Source organism: Pagrus pagrus (assembly GCF_965226575.1).
Source record: "Pagrus pagrus genome assembly, chromosome: 16".
Classification (NCBI taxonomy): domain Eukaryota; kingdom Metazoa; phylum Chordata; class Actinopteri; order Spariformes; family Sparidae; genus Pagrus; species Pagrus pagrus.
Window position 1 is genome coordinate 3,299,076 of NC_140200.1, and position 15,367 is coordinate 3,314,442.

Here is a 15,367-nt window from a genome sequence, read left to right on the forward strand (position 1 = left end):
CGCATATCATTCATAACCTGATTTATAGAACATTTTATTCCTACAGACATGGCAAAAACAATTTAATTTTTTTTTTGGTCAACAATATTTTTGATTCATGTAGTGACAAAAAGATATATCCAAGATTCCCTCTGTAAGAAAAATAAAACCTTTGATCTGTATGTCAACCAAATTAAAGAATCTGGCTTTATCCTCTGTTATTTCTGTAGGCCTACTGGAAATGTTTGCAAATCAGTGCAATTATATGATAAATCAGATAAATCAGTTGCATATTTAAACATAACATTTTGGAAAACTTGCTTAATAAATAATAATAATATAATTCACAAGTTTCATGGTGATAATTATCCCTTAAAATGTATTCACCTGTAGTGTCCTGCCTGAGACCTATTATTATTATTATTATTATTATTATTATTATTATTATTATTATTATTATTATTATTATAAAGGATGGATTTCAGAGCGGTATCACCCTTTATGCTCACTGTCCTCACATGCTGCAGCAATTTGCACTGTTTAAATCAATTGGCTTCTATTAGCCTACATAATAAAACCTAAGCAGGTTTTCCTTTGAAATGTATTTGTTATTCAGATTCATTATCTGTCACTCCAGATCCACAGCAGCAGGCCCAGTGTAGATGTAACGTATCTGGGTCGCCATAGTTACAGTTGGCCTAATTCAGTAAACAAGATCAGTCAGCATAATAACGCTGCTGCGATCACTACACGTCTATTTTCCGCCTGGCACGTTTAAACTACATTTCCCGGCAGCATGTGTATTTTTTGCTCGATCGTCACACTCCAGCGCTGAAATCTCGCGATATGTGCAGCTTGACCCTGCCCTATGTCTCGCGCACTCGCAGCTCCATCGCTCAGTATATAAAGCAGGACAACGACGGAAGGAGGACGGCTGGGTAGTCGCAGCCCGGGATTGTAAATAAGACCGCTGAAACTGTGTTTTATTTACAAAAGTGATGCCGGCTGTTTTAAAATATCGTTCCCAGTTGTTTTAAGTCGTTTTTCGTAATTTTTGGCTCTGTTTCTCGCCTATTTCCGTGTGGTTTTTACACTACGCGTATAATGGCGAGCTCGGCTAACTCGAACCCAGTGGTAAGGATCAATCTCTAAGGACTGTCAGCGGGGGAAAAATGGGGGTAAAGATAATGGAAAAGGCTGTCGACGAGTCGGTTTTATTTTATTCCAGCAACAATGTATATGCTTTAACAAACACTTTCACTGCTGCTCTATCAAATAAAATTAAGTTCAGTCTATCGGCCATTTTAATCAGTTTTTCTTTTAAAAACAACTAGATCGTTCATTCAGATTAAACCATCTGGTAGGAGCGATGGCTGACGTTAGAGGAGCTGGAAAATAAGTGAAAATGGTGTTTGTTCAGGGTTATGTTAGTGATGGAAATGCAGGGGTTTTTTTTTTTAGTTATGGACTGTTTTTAGCTTTAATCAATTAGTCGTTGATTCATGGTACAGTCAGGCTTCTTTTTTGTGTGGTTAAATCAATTTAAGTTGAGTATTCTCGGTGTTTTTGCTGTTACTGTAGATGGCAGTCAGTGTCCACGACTCAGGAATGGTGAATATTAGCTTAACTGTTTTTTTATTTATTTTTTTACATAATTTATAAAATGCCGATGTACGCAAAGCACCTTGCCACTATCCACTGCGAATGAATTAAGCTTACTTAAGACAAAAAAATTAAAGTCTTATTTAGCCGAAAAGTCGTCAACGGTCACTCTTGATGCCTCATCATTGTCCACCATTCCACGAGCAGAAGGCAGGCAGCCGTCCCCCCCCCCAAAAAAACCACCACTTTTACACCATCTCATAACAGCTTAGTCCTTCTCCCCGCCGACATGGCCATATTACTTAGTCAAAGCTGAGTACTGATAAGATATTAAACCGAAAAATATCCTTCACATAGTGTGTAAAAAAAAAATGTACGGGGCTTTTTTTTTTTCGGGCGCGCAGTTTTGCCGCTCCGTAAAATGGCTTCCCTCGTCTCCCCTCGCTCCGGTTCTGGCCCTCCTCCTTTCTGCTGCCTGGTTTTATACCGCCATATTGGCTCTCTAATATAGACTGCCCGGGATGGGAAGGTGCTTCTCGACGCTACGTCATCGGCTCTACATATAAACACCAGACTGTGCTTTAAATAGTGGAGCAGACAGGCCGAGGGGGAGGGAAGGGAGAGACCGAGGTCCGTGCTGCGGACACTGGTGGTGGGGGGGGGACAATGCGGTGCAAGGGAGCGCAGTGCGGTGGCCTGCGTTGCGTGTCGCTTGTGGCTTTACGTTTGTAACCGCTTTCCTCTGCGGCTCACCGCGGCGGCGTTGTAGACCCTTTTTACACGGCACACAGTTGTTGTTGGTGTGCGCCATGTATGCCACGGTATCCTGAGGGACATGCTGTGCACCTAAACGGTCGTGACAGGCGGATAAGTCTGTATAGATCTGCCTCTTGTGGGTTAGCATAACAAGTCTGTGTTGTAGCTGGGGACTGGTTAGCATGTAGCGGTTTCAAAGTGAAGCTAGCTTTTTATACAAGGGCTGTGCAGCAGATACTACTTTATGAAGTTATACTAAGTTATGCTAATTTTGTATGACATATTTAAATGCATTGTACCAGGGTCTGTAATACATGCTGTTGAAGCAGTTAGTAACTGATAGCTTGATATGAAACATAAACCATAATTTCTATGGTCCCAGTAGGTAAACATTGATCATACCAAATGTTATTTTTAATGTTATATTTATTTGTTGTTCTGTCAGGGTCTTCTTTTCCCCAAACACGGTAACGAAGATGTGCTTTTCTTTCCATGTCTTGTGCTTTGCTTCCTCGTAGCCTAAACTATATAAGTCTGTGATTGAGGATGTGATCAACGAGGTGCGAGAGCTGTTCCTGGACGAGGGGGTGGATGAGCAAGTGCTCCTGGAGCTGAAAACGGTAACCGTCACAAGCATTGTGTTCCTGTGTACATCTACAATAGGAGGAACTATCACTTGTGGGGAAGTATGGCGAGGTGTGCTTCGTTGCAGCGGAGGAACTAGCTGGTTTCAAGCTTTTATTATGATTTGTAATAAAGTAATGTAAGCTACGCGCTGTAGATTTCCCCTGAATACAGAATGAAATACATCTGTGAGAATGCCTGGTCTTTTATAAAAGTTAAACATCACGTAATGTTATTAAAACCACATGTTAGAAGAATATCAAACCATTACTTAATGTATCTATAAAAACAACGTGATAAACGGTGCCTTTTTTTTTTTTACCTCTCTTTCTTCTGCCCGATGCTTCAGCTATGGGAAAACAAACTGTTGCAGTCCAAGGCAGTGGAGGGCTTCCATACTGAGGAGCAGGCAGCCCTGCAGGCCGCGCAGCAGCAGCAGCAACAGCAGCAGCAGGTTCAGCAGGTCCAACAAGTCCAGCAGGTGACCCAGCCAGCACAGGCCCAGCAAGTCATCCTGCCCCCTCAGCAGCAGCAAGGTTAGTAACTACCGCTCTGTGGCGCTAGAGACCAACTAGAGTTTTAACATGCGTGAAAGCAAATTTTGGCAGACCACAAAAATGTATATATGAACAAGTCATATTCAGCCTTTTAATGAATTCCCCACTGAAATAGGGATTTTGGAGGAAAAATTCTCTGTTAAAGGGATTTTTTGTTGTTATGTATAACTAACAGTATTAGACTAAATGACCAAATCGGTGTTCACAGATCTTTTTCTGTCTGTTTAATCAAATTTCTCAGGGAATTATTAGTCGGCTGGCCACATTAGGGTTTGACTTAATCTTGTTTCTCTCCACAGCTCCCCAGCAGCAAGTCATTGTTCAGGATTCCAAGATCCTACAGCATATGAGTGCAACGGGGATGGTAAGTACATCAAATTAAGTTAAAAAGCCATAGTTACGGGTTTTGTGCTCGTAACAAAGAACTCCGACTCCCTTACTTTTCTGATGTTGGTAGTGAACTCACAGCTTTATCAAGTTTTATGTTCTGCTGTTGTTCACAGCTGCTATATATAGTTCCCGTAACAAACACGTTCACTGCCACTACAGATGTTTTCATTTAATGGATTTTAACACCAGACAGAAATGCTTGTGAGTCAACAGTGGCAACAGCTCTTGCACATACCTCGAAATAGAAACTAAAAGTTTAGAAATTAGTGCGACTATAGAAGTAAACTATGCAGGAGTTTCGATATGTTCAACTGATCTGCCCACACACCCTGCAGTAAAAGCTAAACCCAGCACTTCTTTTTGTCGTCAAACTTGCCATTTTACCTCTGAGAAATTGCCAATTTTGATGTTTTATTTTGTTGCAGTGTGACTTCAACCCTAAAAAACACCCACTCAGTTAATTTAATTTAAGTTTTGTTTCCACACACACATTTATCAGCCAAAAGGAAGTGGATCTTAATGCGTCTCTGCAGGCTATTTCCTCAGAGCAGGATGACTGGTCTAGTAACAGACAGATGGATGGGCAGTAGGACATGGAAAGCAAGAGAGCAGAGGAGAGGAAGGGCCTTCAGAAAGTTTTTCAGTAGCCTGGACTACAGTGGAGATGATACATTTTCTCACATGCTCCTGCCGTCACACACACTAACAAACACACCTTTTCCTTTATCCGTTTAAATCTCGCACAATGGACCATCAACAGCTCCTTTCCTTTTGTACTTCCTGCTCTCGACAACACTTCTGCTCACCAGCCATCTGTTAATGTCAAGGCTTGCATCTGTGCTGTTTGTCTTAACACTCAAACACCATTTTTAAGCTTCACTTGTAAATTTGTAACATTTCGCCATCAAACCTGGCAGATATAATAAACAAATGCAAATGAGTAAAGGCTGCTTTTATCACGGCAGCCGAGGGAATATGAATATTAGCACTTTAATTGTGAAGATGTTTTGCCGTATTTCATAAATATATTAAATCCCTCCAGAGAAACACTTAACACTAAAGTCAGAAATACCTGTGTGGGTGTCTGGGTGCCTGTAGAGTATTTTCACCATGACGACCTTAAAACTTTATCAGTATTGTTTTCAACATTCTTGAAGGTCTTTTGCTTGTAGACTTAGTGTTTGTGTGTGTGAACCTCACTGCCTTTTATTCAGCCACTCTTAAATATGTGTTCTCCTTTCCGCCTCTAGAGTGCAGCAGCTACCGCAGCAACCCTTGCTTTGCCCACAGGGGTCACCCCATACCAACAGCTCATCACCAGCCAAGGTAAAACACTCACACAAGTTGATCTGGGCATCAGATTGTGGAGGAAAACACTTAGATATTTAACATGATGAATGAAGCGCTCAGGACCCTTGTGTTTTGTGGTCTCTCAGGTCAGATCCTGCAGGTGGTGCGTGCTCCCAATGGGGCGCAGTACATCATCCAGCAGCCCCAGCAGCAGATCCTCCTGCAGCAGCAGATGCAGCCTGGTGGCGTGCAGGCGCCGGTCATACAACAGGTACGCCCCATTACGCAGGTAGGAACACCAAACTTTGATAAATGGGGGGGCAGGGAAGAGTGCAAAATAAAGTGGGCTTGAATTGCAACATTGCTGCCTGTATCTTGTTTGTGTTTTCTGTATAACGACAACCCACAGCTCACAGTTTTATAATAATTGACATCCTGTGTCCCATGGGTCAAAGACAAGTAATTAAGTAGTGCGGTTTTGGCTATGGTGTCTCTGATATCGGCAAGTTGGTGTTGTTCATGGACCATCATGATTAATGTGGCTCCAGGGACGTCATTTCAACTTTAAGAACAGTGACGAAAACCACATTTGAAGCAAGCTGTTGTTGTTGAGTGGGCCAAGTAGAGGACTCTCACAGGAGAGACCGTGGTTTGCATTCTGCTTGGAACATATTATTCTGTACACTTCGTCCTTTTCGCACCAATTTCATGTAGAGTTTTCTGTTTCTTTTCAGTTTTCTGTCACTGTCTGTTTAGGCAACAAGAATACTTGGTTAGAGTGAGGAAAACATTGGTTCAAATATTTCCTTTCACTTTCAAACACAGTTAACACGTGTTTGAAAGGATAACTTCTCCCCTGTGAAAAACATTTTCCGGTCTTTTTCCCCTTGTTGCAAAGCTTTGACATTACAATAACGTGATCGGTCAGTTTCAATGATGTTTAATGAACAACACCAACACGCCAATATCAGATTGTGCTTTTGGCTGCATAGCTGTGGGTTGTCTTGTGTTGAAGCAATGGAATAATCAATTTATGGAAATAAAAACTTGAAAAACATAATAATTCTGGAAAATCAGAAGATTTGACCATCACAATATGATGAGAGAGAATACCGGTTCTTTCTTTTTGTTTTCAGTTACAGTTTTCATGTAAACAGTACCAGTGCTTAAGAATTACAGCAAGACAATACACTAATATTTATCTTGTAGCTCTTGTAAAACGTTGGCTCTTCCTGTTTACTGTCTGTGCAGGTCCTGGCTCCTCTGCAGGGAGGTCTTCCCCAGCAAACAGGAGTCATCATACAGCCGCAGCAGATTGTCTTAGCTTCAGGAAACAAAGTCCAAGGCAATACGCAGGTCAGCACTATTCATGCCTGATTAAATGGCTCTTTTCCGCTCTTTCATTTTATTTTCCTACCTTATTTCGTGCCTTTTTTGTATTGATTGAGGTATGTCGGGTGTGTTAATATTATCTTTAGTATGCACAAAGTTAGACAGGAAGCTTGCTTCTCTGTAAATCTCAGATACATATGCTGTTCTTCCAACACTGACTAGCTACTTAGATGACCGAACAATCACCGTCTTCTCTCCCACTAGGTGATGCAGGCAACTATGGCGCAGCAGCCTGGTCAGGCAGCAACAGCTCAGGTCCAGCAGGTTCAGCAGGTTCAGCAGGCCCAGGGTGCAGCTGCACCACAGGCCCAGCCTCAGCAGCAAGCCCAGGCTCAAGCCCAGCCTCAGGCCCAGCAGCCCCCGATGATGCTGCAGGTGGACGGCGCCGGAGACACCTCCTCAGAAGAGGACGAGGATGAGGAGGAGGAGTATGACGAAGATGAAGAGGAGGAGAAGGACAAGGACGGGGGAGAGGACGGGCAGGTGGAGGAGGTGGGCAGTGTTGAACGTTGTTCGGCTCAGCAGAAAATATTTTTTATTAAGTGGAGCAGTGTTTGGAAAACTTAAGTTCAACTGGCCAAAAAGTAATATAATCTTAATATGTTCTCCTCCTGGTGAAGGATAAAAAGATGTTGTACTGTATAACGACATCGTCTCTTCCCAAGATAATAAATACAAATCATCTACGAGTGCATTTCTCCCACATCAAAATCAATAAGACATTTGGTTTGCCACAGTCAGCCAGTCTTTGTTTTAATATTTTATGGACCACAAATTCAGTTCAAACGACTTTCACAGCACATTTAACTTTATTTCAACTTGTTGGTTTTGTTTCTTGTCAGGAGCCTCTGAACAGTGGGGATGATGTCAGTGATGAGGAGGACCAGGAGCTGTTTGATACAGAGAATGTAGTGGTGTGCCAGTATGACAAGGTGAGAAATGATCTATACTGTGTGGGATGGTTTAATATGAGTCATACTTGAGTAAAAGTACATATATTGTGGTCAAATATTTATATGAATAGTACTTCAAGTCTTAAAGTATCTGATATTAACTGTACTGAAGTATCAAAAGTACACGTAAATCATACATATATTTACATGTACACTGTATACTATGGGTTGACCGATAATTGACCTGGCCAGTTATTGTATCTGATACTCAGTATTTTTCTGATTGTTGGAATCAGTGTTATTATTATTTATTTGATTGGTGATAAAATGAATAAATTGAAAAATGATGTATCCTGTAATCTGCAAAGTAACTAGAATCTAAAGTTATCAAATGAATGTAGTGCAGTAAAAGAAAAAAGTAGCAGAAAATGGAAATACTCAAGTACAAGTACCTCAAAATTGTACTTGAGTAAGTATACTTGGTTACCTTCATCACTGTTTCATATTCAGTGCCACATTTCTAATTTCTTTTGATATATGTTAGATCCCCTACATAAGTAGAAGTGAAACTTGAACATTATTTATTTATATTTTTCTTTTACATTCATTTAACACAGACCGGTGTACAGGTCTCCAGTCTATTTCAGGACTAACACACACATGTGACCTGATGTTGACAGTCTTTACACCTATAAGCAATTCAGAGTCACCAGTTTGCGAACAACGTCTTTTTTCTATTCCGTTAATAAAAAGTGATATTTTCAGCAATATATAAACTGTAGAGTGAAGCTAGAGAATAACTGTTTTCCTACATGAGACTTAATTAATGTTGTAATATCAGATTTCGTAAAGACTTTTAAAGGGTGTTTCATGGCAGTTGAAAAGTTTGAAAATGACTGCTGTGATGAAATGAAACCTTGATGAGACATTTTACTATTCCTTTGTGTGTGAGAGCCTTCGCTGTTGGATACCTGATGCTCATTCATGCCTCGATTGTAGTGTTTGATCAGCAGCATCCAATCAGCCCCAAGTGTTACTATTTGATGCCAGTTAAGTGCTTATAAAGAACTATTAATGCTGGTTAATCTGGCAGTGTACGTGTCCCGCTGGAGCCTTCTGGGTGCATGGGTTAAAGACATTAGAGACCGCGTCCACTGTAAGATGAAACGGTGTCCATCTGTCCTCGACGCCCACGACATTAATTTCCTTCTCTTTACTCCCCAGATTCACAGAAGTAAGAACAAATGGAAATTCCACCTGAAGGACGGGATCATGAATCTGAACGGGAGAGACTATGTCTTCTCCAAAGCCATTGGGGATGCCGAATGGTGAAGTAGAGAAAAAAACAAAAAACAGACAAAGCGACAGGAGCAGGAACTCTGTAACTCCTTCTATCCAGTTAACAGACACTTCAATATCCTTCCATATCCTGTGACTGGATTCATTTCAGGAAACTTCTTCAGAGTGTTTGAGAACTCTGACAAACCCAAAGGACTGTGAGGTACCGTTAAAAACCTGGGTGTCGTCAAAAAACACTCGACTAGCCTTGCGGGATGAGAAACCCACAGCGGAAGGGAAAGCCTGTGAAAAGAGCGATCTTTATCTTTTTTCTTTTTTTTTGCTTCATCCGGGCTTCTCTTCCTTTTTTTCCTGAGAGAATTCACACACATTGGAAAGTAAGCATTTCACATCGTACAGGTGTAGTGGACCAGGGTGACCCGACCTGGAGGTCAGAGGTCATTCATTATAACCCCGTAGATGAGAAACACCTTCATTGATGCACTGTAGTCGGTTGACTGGATTGACTCGTGTCTACATTTAAGTCCAAACTTAGTGCCACCAGTCAAAGATTGCTGCCTTTAGAACGGCCAGAATCACCTTTTGGCTTCTAATTTTTGTTCTTGGATCATAATACTGTCTCAATCCATGTTTCTGAAAATGGTGCTCCAGAGTGTTTTATGTAGTTAACAACCTGTTATTGTTTTAAAAATTTTTTTAAAATGCGCTTGATGAAGGGTTAAGACAAAGAAGGTAAAAAATTACAGGAATTCTAAAAATAACTAAAAGTTGTTTAAAGGCATTTTTTTGTTTTGTTTTTTAAAATTTACGAAGCAGTGCTGAATCCAAAAAATACTGTTATTTTCCTCATCGCCTTCTCTGGAGCTTCATTCCATCTTTATCTCAAAACTTAACAAAAAAAAAGAACAAAAAAACGAAGAAGAGAAGAGCAGATCCAACACTGAATTCATTTAAGAATTGTACAAAATGTCTGAGCGTTTGTCCTGTTGGTGTATCTTCTTTGCTTTTATTTTAGTTCTCTGCTGCCGTCTGAAAAAATTTGCACTGTCAGTTTATCAATGTGTCGTGAAATCAGTCAGTCAAGTTAATCAATAGCCACAGCGTGCTCTCCTCTGTCCATTTGTGTGTGTGTGTGAGTGTGAGAATCAGTGACTGACTGTGCGGGCGTGTGGTGTGTGCGAGTGTGTGTATGTTGACTGAAGTGTGTGTCGTCATCGCTTTTTCTTCTGGATTTGTGTGTTTATTTTTCTTGCACACCCCATGCTCTCAAATTGTCACAGCTGAAACAGTAAAAATAGAAAACATTAGATATTTTTGGTGGGGACAGGATGGAGTCCTTTTAATTTATTCCTTGAAAGTTTATGAAATGTTCTATATTTCGAAAAGGTTGGAAAGCCGCACCAAACTGTGCTCTTATAATCTAATAAGTGTTCCTTTTTTTTTTCTTCTTCTTCTTTTTTCTTTTCTGTTGGCTGGACAAAGCTACAAAACGCCGTGCTCCAAAAACCATTTCGTCCACCATATGTTCTCCTGTGCTTTCATTTTATCTATGACTTTTAAATGAGAATATTTTCTATTGAAGTGAGTTGAACTCGGGGGCCCGTGTGTTTCTCTGCAGTTTGTTTTTAGTGCCCCTGTTGCAGCAATTTGAAATAAAATATGTGTTTTTTGACTGTTGTGTCGATTTGGTTGATGGTTGGCTCCATAGTGTAGTACGTGCTGTTTTTTTTAAAAAGACCACCGAGGAAGCGCTGATGAGGTACTGACTGGCAGAACCAAGAAGTGAAACATATAAAAGATGTTCTGTTGCTTTTTCACATACATGATCTAATTGGAGTAAAAGAAAACCGTTTTCCACCGTTACTAAAAAGTCATTGCATCTATTTTGTTATGCAATCTGAATACAAAGTGGCCATTAAAAGGCTTTTCACTTTGAAGAAGACACTTGTCAATGGCCCGTCACCATCCTCACATAACAAATTATAATGTGCCATGGGAGACGTTCCCAAAACATTTCAAGTCGAGCACTGTTCAGAGAAAATAATCACTGCTCTTTCAGCTCGGCACTCTCCGTGGTTATTAGTCACCAAACTCAAATCAGTTCGTTGCTTAATTAGTCCATGTTCATCTCCTTCTCATTGAATGTTGCGTGTGCCTTTATGAACTTTTATTTCAGTTTTTCCGCTGTTCACGAAATGATAGTTGAGCTTACGAAAGGATGTCTATTAAAAATGTATCCACTGCTTTCTAATTGTCGTGTCGTGTGTGTGTGTGTTCTAGCTGCTGTTCAGATGACTAATGAAGTCTTATTAACCATTTGCATTTTTAAAAAATTAAATCAAGTTTGGAACAAAACTCAGGAGGTTCTGCTTTGAATGCATTACGTTGTTCTCAATTTAAAAGAAAATGTCACTTTCAAAGTCATTTTGAGCCCCAATTTAAAACAGCTTGCTATATTACCTTTGCTACATAAACATAAAATGGATGTTATTTAACTATGTTCTTATAAAAGTGGACATTTTTACTCTATTTCTTTACAGTTAACTGGCAGTCTTGGTTAGGTCAAGCTTGTATTTGTGCTACTTCTTTGATTTGCAGAATCGGGAGAGTCCAACCATTCATTAGTTATTAATCTATCCATTACTTTTAGCATTTTTAACTATTCACGCTTTACTTTATTAGCTCTTATTGATTTTACTTAACTATTAAAGGATTATCCATGACTTTTAGCTAATATACGCTGTTAGTTTCAGCTATATTTCAACCTTTTGGTCCTTTTCCTTACCTTGTCTTGCTTTTTCAACATTTATTTATATTTGTTTAATCTATTTCAGCATTTGTCCTTTAGGGCCGAGGCTACTTTTACCAATTCCCAACCATCCATTTATTTTTGCCAACTTTTAGTGACTATCTAAATAATAACTAACTATTGCAACGGCTTATCCATGAGGCTACTTATCACTTTTTAACCATTGCTGTCTGATCACGTTGCCCAATTCAACCACTTTACTGTTACTTTTAGCTATTTATTTAAACAATTTATCAGTTACCTTTACTTACTACAGTGTTCAAATGGTACAGCTGAGTAAATATGGGTACACAGAATATAACTGAGTCTTAATTTGAGTTCCTCTAATCGTTCAAAATACCCCGTCTTATTATTCAGACAGCAGTTGGGAATCAATCGCTTTCCCTTCTACATCCGATGCAACATGGACGAGACCCAGAATCTGCCCCAGTCTGTCTTCGATTCTGCTTCCTTAGCTGTATAATCCAGCGTCTGGACGGCTGTCAGAGTAAGCACAGCATGGGCGTTCTCCCTGCGTTTCCTCTAAATCCTAACCCACACTGATACAATCCCCGTGTATTTTCTTGTGGGTAATTATGAGATAAAGGTGTGGTGCTGTCTGGGATTAAAGTCGATTCAGAAACTACATGGAGATTTTTGCCCTTGATTGTAAATGGATTTGAGGCAGCCTGTCACTTCTACAATATATCACGCGTCACAAAGACTTATTCAGCCCCTGTGCAGACCTAGTGGAGGAAGAATGTTTCCCTGGCTGCTTCTGATGAAGTGGGCCCTGTTGCTACTCCTGGGCACTCAGACATAAGAGTCGGAGCTGCTGGCGAATGAGCCTTATAATGAGGCCCTGGAGATGTCTAGCTTAGACTCTATAGCTTTCTCTGCTTACCAGCTAACCGACTGTGACTGCCAATCAGCGGCATGGCAAAATAGAGTTTGTAGGCTTCGGAGGAATGTAGTAGTCCGGCCTGTCGGCTGTGGCACGTCCAGTTTACAGAAGAAAATGTTAAGCTCTTTGGGACAAAGGGCCTTCTATCCATCTCTAATGGAGATTCCTCCTTTCCTGGTTTTCCTCGTCTTTCATATGTCCTTAATAGTGTCTCAGTCTAAATGTAGCATGTCTGATAAGCAGTCGGGAGAAAGTTGTTTTACAAGTCACAACTAAATCTCAAGTCTGAAATCTCAAGTCGAGACCGCAAACAAGTCATTATGTGTCTGTCTTCTGGCGTGCGCTGCCAAACACACCTTTTCCTCCCAGCTCTTGCAAAGGTGATTGCCTTTTTCTTTTTTTTCTTTTTTTTTTAATTTCAAAGTGTTTCTTGATTTTGTCAAGTCAAGTATAGAGGTGGCAGTCAGCTCCGGCTGAAGTGCTTGTTGCCCGGGCAAACAGCGTCTGAATCCTCTTCCCCAACACCTTCCCCAACATCAGACAAGCAAACCCATTTCACAGGTGTGTTGAGATGAGAAAGTCAGCAAAGTTTTAACTTCTCTCTAATACTTATTTCATTTCATTCTTCACACAATTTCCCTCTCCTGAAAGATGAATAAAATAAGGCAACTCTATGAATGCCTTAGTGTTTGGGTTCGTTCGCAGCAAGTCAAACTTTTGCCTTTAAGGCCCAGACACACTGAACCGTCATCAGTAGATCAGTGGCAACAAAAGTCGATTATTGCATTGTCCCCTCAGCCAAATACACTCTGCAAAGACGACAGCCGACAGCCGACTAGCTTGTACGTTCTGCGCCTGTGTGAGAGGAAATAACCCTCCATATCATGAGGCGGTGGCAGAATAAACACCTGGTGTCCCTGTGGACTCTGCTCTGATTTACCGACGGGAGGAGAGCTCAGACATTACGTTTTAACTTTTAGGATTTCTAGGTGGATTCCTCTTCACTCCTGTTTATCAACCTGACTGCAGCTGACCTCGGCCGACTGGAGCTGGAGGGGAAATGCACTTTACTTCATGAACAACATTACAGACGGGAGAGGGGGGAAGACGTGAGAGAAGCAGAGTCTCTGGTGAGTCTAATGCTTGCTTACAGATCGTGTAGAGTAAAGTGAACTGGCTGTTGGGGGTAAATAAACACTGCATGAGTAACACAAGTAAACACAAATGCTACTGCCGTCAAACTCACTGTACATGTACACAACGTTAAACAACCACTGCGCACACATGAAACACACCGTTACCTCGAGTAAGCTGGTAGACTTCTCATGGTTTGAACATTGTTGGAAACATTTGGGATAATGTAAAGTACACAACTCCACAAAATATATAACAATGGTCTCGTCGCTTTTAGACATGTTCATGCTGAATTCCAACATATTATATCTTTAAAGTCATCAGATGCAAAACCTGAGACTGACTGAGGTCAAAGCGTGACGTGCAGAAAGCTGGATGTGACTTATCATCAGCTAAAGAGAACAAATATTTCAATTCTGTGTTGCAAAGTAAATAAATATGCATACGTAGTGCACCTCGGTTGCTCAAGGCCCCTGGCAGCATCTTTTGGTAACTATTAAGTTCATGAAAAGTTGTAGTGAGTTCAATCCTTCCGCAAGGATCAGTGCACAAGTCATTAGCTCCATTAACCAACTGCAACCACCAAAGTTGGCACACTTAACTGATAAACTTTATTTGTTGGCTGAGGTCTTAAGCCTGGTTTCCCTCAGTCTGATTTAGTCTTTTTGGTCACATGCCATGAGATCCACCGGAGTAATGCCAGATACCAGTGAGTTCACAATGACCCAGACATCCACACAAATAAGCAAAGCAAAGAGTGTGATACTCTTATTGTCCTGCATGTATAACTACTTTTACAGCAACAGAGGGACAAATGTTTTCACCAACTCGAACTTCATGGTTCGCTCTAGTAGTCATTCAAGAGTTTTCTGTGTGTCAGAGGAACTTAACTCTTCAAGAGGAGCGTCCATGCCTACTGGCCCGTTGAATAACTTGAGCAATGACGTCATAAATGCTGGGATTTTATGTTCCCAACAACAAGAGCTGGACGGATACTTGAAGACTGTGACCTCCTGTGAGCAGCCAAGACTACTCTGAATCTCAGTTTCAATGTTCGGTTCCTCTCATGATTCTTTTCCCACTGTATTTGAGTTTAGCAACCTAATCTGGTGTTAGCGAGGTGCATCGTCGGGTCCTGCCCTGCTTATTTGAGGAATGGCTCAGAGATGGGTTTATTTGAAATACCGGGAGAGGAATGATCAGGCAGGCCCTGAGAACCAGCTACAGGAGGAATATCAAAATAAATCCAGTCCAAGTCTCGATCAGTTCATTCAGTCCTTTTTCTGTCTGTTGGTTGTGTTGTGAACCGACATGCACACAACTCACAATGCTCTGATACTTTGTACGATAATCCTGATGCTTCGAGAAAACAAAGCCATCGGGATTTGCACGTCACTCACGCGAATGTGCAGTGATTTTGATTTTGATCAACCCTGACAAGCACACACTTGTGAAACAACTATGAACTGTGAGTTAACATTAACTGGCAGTGGAAGGGAGGAGGCCCTCACGAACGCAGCCAGGCACATCATGCTCCAGCTCTGTGTGCTTAGCGTTTGAAGAGGTCCACGCTGGGTCGTCGTTAATGGATGATTGGAAGAGATGGACGTGTAGCTGTGGAAAACATTTCGGTTGGAAACGTGTCCTGTTAGTCTGGTAGGAATTTACTACTTGCGAGTCAAGTCTGGAACACGGCGAGCAGATGCCACTCTTAATTTTTTCAACTATAAAACTAGAAAATCCTTCCAGTTTTGAGGTT

At 41.0% G+C, this 15,367-nt stretch overlaps 1 protein-coding gene across 3 annotated transcripts; it reads left to right on the plus strand.

Moving 5' to 3' along the window:
- The first annotated feature begins 874 nt into the window (after positions 1–874).
- gtf2a1 (general transcription factor IIA, 1) lies at positions 875–11,033 on the plus strand. 3 transcript variants are annotated; one of them, XM_084378404.1, is made up of 10 exons: positions 875–1,113; positions 2,856–2,957; positions 3,311–3,497; positions 3,818–3,882; positions 5,159–5,234; positions 5,345–5,487; positions 6,450–6,554; positions 6,795–7,082; positions 7,433–7,522; positions 8,708–10,454. In XM_084378404.1, exons 1-10 carry the CDS (start codon positions 1,084–1,086, stop codon positions 8,813–8,815), a joined length of 1,194 nt encoding a protein of 397 aa, XP_084234530.1. In that variant the 5' UTR covers positions 875–1,083; the 3' UTR covers positions 8,816–10,454. The 3 variants fall into 3 exon arrangements, with proteins under 3 accessions (XP_084234530.1, XP_084234531.1, XP_084234532.1); XM_084378405.1 differs by having other exon boundaries at positions 5,345–5,469; XM_084378406.1 differs by lacking the exon at positions 875–1,113 and adding an exon at positions 2,499–2,718 and having other exon boundaries at positions 8,708–11,033.
- The last annotated feature ends 4,334 nt before the right edge of the window (positions 11,034–15,367 follow it).

Excerpts from the sequence above, each read along its gene's own strand:
- gtf2a1 (XM_084378404.1), top strand. The coding sequence starts at position 1,084 with ATGGCGAGCTCGGCTAACTCGAACCCAGTG. Across the intron at positions 3,498-3,817 it reads GCCCCCTCAGCAGCAGCAAG|CTCCCCAGCAGCAAGTCATT; the intron begins GTTAGTAACTAC and ends TTCTCTCCACAG. Across the intron at positions 6,555-6,794 it reads AAGTCCAAGGCAATACGCAG|GTGATGCAGGCAACTATGGC; the intron begins GTCAGCACTATT and ends CTCTCCCACTAG.